Source organism: Odontomachus brunneus, unplaced genomic scaffold, assembly GCF_010583005.1.
Source record: "Odontomachus brunneus isolate Ranch 3 - 2012 unplaced genomic scaffold, Obru_v1 Obru_scaffold_005, whole genome shotgun sequence".
In the NCBI taxonomy this organism is placed as follows: Eukaryota; Metazoa; Arthropoda; class Insecta; order Hymenoptera; family Formicidae; genus Odontomachus; species Odontomachus brunneus.
In genome coordinates, this window is record NW_022639455.1 from 2,254,530 (window position 1) to 2,261,258 (window position 6,729).

The 6,729-nt window shown below is 45.7% G+C and overlaps 1 protein-coding gene across 3 annotated transcripts in view; it reads left to right on the forward strand.

Moving 5' to 3' along the window:
* Positions 1-6,729, forward strand: part of LOC116849529 — a 50,871-nt gene that overhangs the window by 36,108 nt on the left and 8,034 nt on the right. For 2 of the 3 annotated variants that reach the window (XM_032826758.1, XM_032826767.1), the window contains one exon: positions 4,203-4,345. In XM_032826758.1, the coding sequence (XP_032682649.1) occupies positions 4,203-4,345 (143 nt within the window). Of the gene's footprint in view, positions 1-4,202; positions 4,346-6,441; positions 6,678-6,729 lie in introns of those variants that run through there. The other variant, XM_032826776.1, reaches the window with a different exon arrangement.

Sequence of the window (6,729 nt, forward strand, 5' to 3'; positions counted from 1 at the left end):
CTCTCTCTCTCTCTCTCTCTCTCTCTCTCTCTCTCTCTCTCTCTCTCTCTCTCTCTCTTCTCGCGCGCGCTTTCTCGTGTCTCCGTTTCCGCTACCTTCGTGGCGTTTCATAATCGATGCAAGGAAGCCCTTGGTTCGCCAGCGTCGCGTGCCCACGCGTTCCACCGCGGCCACCTCGATTCGACGCTCGAGCCGTCGATCGACACTCTTCGTTTTTCTTCGTAAGACACTCGCAATAAAAAAAAATGCGCCCATCTCGGATATTCCTCCTTTCTTCGTGTTTACGTCATAATCTCCGTCCATCGTCACTCACTTACCCCGTTTCCCCGAGACTGTGATACCAGGGGATCCCTTCTCCATCACCTTATCCCTTTCCTCGCTCTCTGAAACGCTCTCACGCACTCTCTTTCTTTCTCTCTCCATCGGGCATCTCGCCCTCCTCACGCCCACGGCTCTCCCCTGGATCTTTTCTCCCTGCTGTCCACCTTTCCGATCCTCTTCCTCATACTTTTGGCCGCGCCTCGTTTTCTAAATCTGTCTATCGGAGACCCTCCGTCTCCTCCGCTTCGGAGGATCATCCTCCGCGCGAGCGCGCGATCCAACGCTCTCCTCCGCCTCTCTCCTCACGAATCCTCCGCGAATCTACGTCTCGGCTTCGGAGCTCGTCCTCCTCTCTGTCTCTCTTTCTCTCCCGCCTGTCTCCTTCACCCTCTTTCAGCCTCTCTATCCCGGCCCCTCTAACTCACCTTCTCTCTTTATCTGTCTCTTTATCCCTTTCTCTCTCTTCTTCTTTCCTCTGTCCCATTCTCGTTATCTCGCTCCCGCGACCGCCGGCCTCCTCGGGCCCTCTCCTTCGCACCTCCTTTCTCCGTTACGGTACGATCCGAACGGCGGAGCCGCGCCGCTGGCGGCACGGAAAAAAGGCGGCCCTAAAAGAACTTCATATTTTTTATGCTCTGACAGCGACTTGGGTGGTCCAAAATGGCCGCCAATGATGTAATATAGTGCTCTCGCTGCGAGAGGCCCTCTTTCCTCTCTCTCTCTCTCCCTCCCCCCTGCCACACTCTTCCCTCGCGTCACGGCAGCGTATATAGAGGTAAATCCACCACCTCTCTCCTCTCTCTTTCTCTTTCTGTCTCTCCCATTCGCTCCCTCCGCCTCGTCCTCCACCGCCACCGCCGCCGGGCCCAACCAAGCGGACTCCCTCCGAACCTTCCCTCTCCCTGTCTTCCTTCCACGAGAAGAGCACACCTAAACCTTAACCACCTACTCCTAACCGCGCGTGTTTGTCGGATCCCATTGCCGGGCTCTCCCGGGGCATGTAATTACCCGAGGCACGATGTCTTTCGGCTCTTTTGCTCCTCGACCCGTATCTTTTACCACTCCCCGTTTGTCCGCTTATGTGGGAAAACCGCGGGGCGGCGACGTATAAATTTGTTGCCGTGTATGGCGGTTGACAACGGCGGCGAGGGCCCGACGGGACGGGATGATGCGCTGCTCTTGTACGTGTGTAATTTACAAAGACCCAACGCTACCTGCCCGAATTGATGCCCCGACTGAGGATAGAGCGGGCTCTACTGGAGTTTTTTCTTTCTCTCTTTCTCTCTCGTTTCCCCTTATCGCCGCTGAAAGTCGAAGAGGAAATACGAAAGCTAACTTGAAGCAAACGTCGATCGGTCGCAATAATCACGTCGGGATACCTCCTCCATTTTGCACGCATACGTTCATTACAGAACGCAATGATTGCAAGTCGCACTCTTCCCGTCAATTTCAATCATACATCCAGATAAATCCGCGAGTCTGTCGAATCGAATTTCGTAACTAAATATTTCAACAATCAGGTAACTCTCCAAATTTCTTGAAGTAAAATCTCACTAAAAACGAGTAAAAAATATTTTCCCTCAAGGCGATAATGAAACTACTGCCACTCGAAATCACAAGAGTGAATGTTTCACGCAAGCTTAGAATAGACCCCGCTCGATACGAGTGAATGTTTCAATCGAGTGAATACGTGACAGTTCAATATAGCCAGTTGTAAATCGGTTTGCATATCGAATAAAATTACAACGCCTCAAGTTGTCGGAATCGAAAGCCACGTGTTGACGTGTATGCGTAACAATCGGAGTGACACACAATTCAAAATGTGACATTTGTGAAACTCGAAGAATTTATTTTTAATTGAGAGAACACATGTTATCTTGAGAATTTTTATATATTTATAACTGATCACTGCGCGAATACATATCAATAATGACATTTAATTCCGACAACTCGAAGCATAGCACAACTTTACTCGACAAAATACTCTGTGTGCAAAACAATTTGCGACCGACTGCACATCGGATTCACTCTTCAATCTGTGAAAACATTCACTCGCTGACTCAGAGTGGAGAATTCGCTCTGTACGAATGAAAAGTCGCTCCGATTCGGTGACCAGTCCGTTTCCCAAGTGAAATTTCGCTCCAAGAAATTAAGAGAATTAAAATCGTCAAAATGTTTCAAGTCACTTAACACATATTAAATTAAAATGTATACAAAAAGTGCAAAAAAAGATGCGACCAAATTGCACGTTTATACATTCAAAAATAATGCACCTGCACTCGTGATTCGCCGAATTGTCGGCATCAAAAGTCCGCCGAGTTTTAATATATCATCGTCGCACGGCCGGCCATCGCGCATCTACGATCCCGACCTATTACCGGGTCGTATCATCAATTCTTCATTCGTACACGAGCCCGTCGTGTCTCGTACACGACGACTCAATAAAGTCGCTCGGTTGCGATCGAGCGGAGACACAATGCCGCCGTCGTCGCCGTAAATAGCTCAACGAGAAAGCGCCGAATTTTCCTCCAGGGCTTATCGCCATTATTGCGGTCACGAATCGCCCCGGGGCGACAGACTGTAATTGCCGGACGTGCGGGGATAGCTAATGGCGGCGAGACGGTGCGAACTCGGTATCGATAACGCGTCGCGAACATGTTAATCTAGGATCTATCGTGCAGTGATGTCACCCTCTCTCCCGTGGCGGGGAATCTGATCGGACGGTTCGTCGATTGCAGGATCGTCCACGGATATCGCCGCGACTCGACGACTTCGCAGATAGCGATCGATATAACTCGTGAGGCCATTAAGATAGAAATTAAACGCGAAGCACACGAAAGGGAGACGAATGGTCGCACATGAAATCGATTCGGAGAAATGCGACGATCAATTCTGCAAATGTGTCTCGCAAAATATGTCTCGACACGACTGCTAGACCTGAAGCGCCATTTGCGGCGCGTTTGTTCTCCTTGTTAGAGGAAAATCAACAAAAAATGAAAAGAGAAGGAGAGAAAGAAAGAGAGAGAGAGAGAGAGAGAGAGAGAGAGAGAGAGAGAGAACTCTAACCTACCGGCAACCGAATGGCAAGAGAAATGCTAATTTTTTGACGATCTATTTTAACGATTTAAGGCAAAATAGACCTTTGTAAAATCAAAGGTATCCGCTGTCTCACCCGACGTGACATTCTGAAGATTTATGAAACATCTATAGACAGATCTATAGCATCTGAGAATCTAGAGAATAATTGTTCCGACTTGTTCGTGAGCAACACAAATGTCGGCGAGTAGCAAACCCTATGCTGCCTACTACAAACGCTTACGAACGATTCGAAGTGAAAGAAAGATGTCTCAATAGAAATTCCCAACATATCTTAATGGTTAAAAATGATTAAAAATGATAGAAATTCCCAACATATCTTAATGATTAAAAATGATTAAAAATGATATAAATTAAATTCGAATTTTAAAATTGTAGATTTGGATAAAATTCACTCTCTTTCTCTCTCTTGTAATACAATGTAAAACTTAAATAATACTAATCTTTAATTGACAGAAAAGTATTAACTGTAAACTATTTTGTGCTACATCTAACGTATTTCATATGTTCCTAATTTTTGTGCAACAAAAATTATTTAACAAGATAAATATATAAACAAATAACACAAACAATACATCAGAAATTGACACAAAAATGCAATAGTTGGACAGTATTGCGTTGCTTTAACACTTGTAAGTGGTGAACCACGAACTCAACGCAGAATAGTCAAGATAACACAACAAGTTGACACACGGGAGTATGTGAAGAATTTAGCACAAAAATTTCCACACCCAAATACAAGATGTTTTTTCACACCCAAGATGTTTTTTCACCGTGTGTTACAGAGGTACATCATCGTTTGTCGAAGATGGGGAATCCAAGAAAGAGAGAGAATTTCTCGCAATCGGGGGAGAGCGCGGGTTCCTCCTACGAAATCCGCCATACTTGCGGACGCAAGGTTACGCCGGTGGAAAGAGGCATTTTCGAGGTAATTTCGAGAAGAAATAAGCCCCGTCCGGGCGCTCTGCCATTTGCGGCAGTTGGCTAATTCCAGGCCCATCCTAAGTTTTACGGCCGACCGTGAATAACACCACGAAAAGGATCGCAAGGGAGGTAGACTCCGCGTCGTCGCGTCGACGGAAAATCTCTGTGCGGCGCGTTTATCCGCGGCGGGAAATCTCGGGCGAAGGCAGAAAGCTCGATACACAATGCTCGCGTTGCGGTTACACGCCTCGAGAATTAAGACACGAGCAAATTGAACATAAGCTGCTCTCCGCAGAGGAGAGAAAGAGACATTGTTTACCGGCTTTATATCCTCCGGGAAGGACAATTCTCGCCGAGGGCGCGCAGTGTTCGTCGTGCAAAAGTGGCTGACGGTCTGGATGATTCGTCCGAATTCACGTGACGATTCGATGACACTTTTACGATTCGGGAAACGCAATAAGAGAAAGAGTTTGGTATTTGTGACTGCAATTGCGCGATGAAATAATTTCTTCGATATTTTTCATCTCCCTGGAAATATGTACGATTTTTGCAGCTAGACAAATGGCACAAATGTCAATAAGTCACTGCGTGACGATCCGCTCGCTTTTGTTGCCGCCGACCGGCGCAACCGGACAGTAATAACGAGCGTCATTGCGATTGCGTGTGCATCGCGCGCGCGTTACACAATCGGCGAACGCGTACCTCGCCCCCTCCCTTATTCCGGCGGGACACGCTGGATCGCGTAAAAATGTAATAATGGAATGGTATAGTTTATTGCCCGCGTCAAGATCGTATCGTGTCATTGTTCGGAGTTTCTTTGTAGAACGGCAGCCGAGCAAGGAGCGGAATAGAATGAGGTGCCGCGGCTCGGCGCGGCTGCTCAAACATGGCCGATGACGGTCCCTACGGGCGAGTCATTCCCGCACACCCCTCGCGTTTTCTCCTTTGTTCCGCGACGCAATTTTCTCCACAATATCGCGATTTGACATGCGCTCGCGCGCGACGCCACCACCACCACCACCACCGTCAACGCTACCATCATCATCATCATCGCCACACATGTTTTCCCTTTCGTCAGAAACAAAAATCGCAGCTGATCCAGATCAAAAGACACAGTATCTCGCACAGAGTTACACAGAGAAAAAATAGTTGAAAATTTTGGAGATTGTGGGATATAAAATTTATTCGTAGAAATTAAGGCTCCTCGCATTGTTTATCTCTTTTTAATGACATCAGAAGTAAGAAAATGTACGCTAAAAATTCTTATGAAATACGTTAAAATTAAAATATAAATCCATAACGTGATAAACGTAAATTAACGTAACATACAATTCATCTTTTAAACCTATTTCTTTGCCTGTTTCTATTCAGATTAATTTACAATAAATTATTGATTGTTAGAGCAAAAGAGGAGTGCACGGAATATCTTACAAATTTGTTTAATCGATTGCAAGTGTTACTTTATGGATATATATTTTTATTTCAATGTATTTCGCAAGAATTGTTAGCATACATTTTCTCGTTTCTGACATCATTAAAAAGGGATAAACAATGAGAGGGGTCAGGAGCCTTAAGAAAAAGAAAGTAAATTTTATTTCCCAGAAAACAGAAATAAACTTCATCAGGAATAAATTTTTTCAGATATTTTTTTCAATGTATTGAGAATCGTAAAATATCTCAAAAATTGAATACCAGACTTCTTCACTTTTTCTCTCTCTTGCATGTGTTTCCATACATTCATTTTTTCATATATTTACTTCTTCATATCTTTGTTCTTTCATTTTAATTCATTATTCTGCTTTCATTTTATATTTTCATTTTATATAATTCTGCTCGGATGGGGGAACTTCCGATTTTCTTTTTGGGAAAGTTAATTTTACACGGATTATAGTTAACCGACGGCGATCGTGTAGCTCACTTACTGCTCCGATTATAACGCGCGATTAAATTGATATTACGCGCACCGACGGCGGCTTACGATACAGTCGCCGTCGTCGTCGCGATCCATCCGGGCGATAAAGTAAATTCCGTCATCAAACACGCATCATTTATCCGGACCTGCGTCTCTCTTTCTCCCCTAGTATAATTTTCTCGTTATAGACGAACGATTAAAGCCGCCGTCCTATCCTGTCGAATCTGCCTCGCCGTCGTTTTCAGCGGATATCCCATTCGCGATGTCGCGAATGTCGGACAGGAGACGTGGACATTGGCGTGTACGCATCACACCACGCGGCGCCGGATAACCGACGCTGGACAATGATATTATCATAGACGTTCGACTTGCTCACAGTGCATCGCCATCGTTCATCGTTAACACGACTACGGCACCACTTCGCAGCCTCTCTCTCTCTCTCTCTCTCTCTCTCTCTCTCTCTCTCTCTCTCTCTC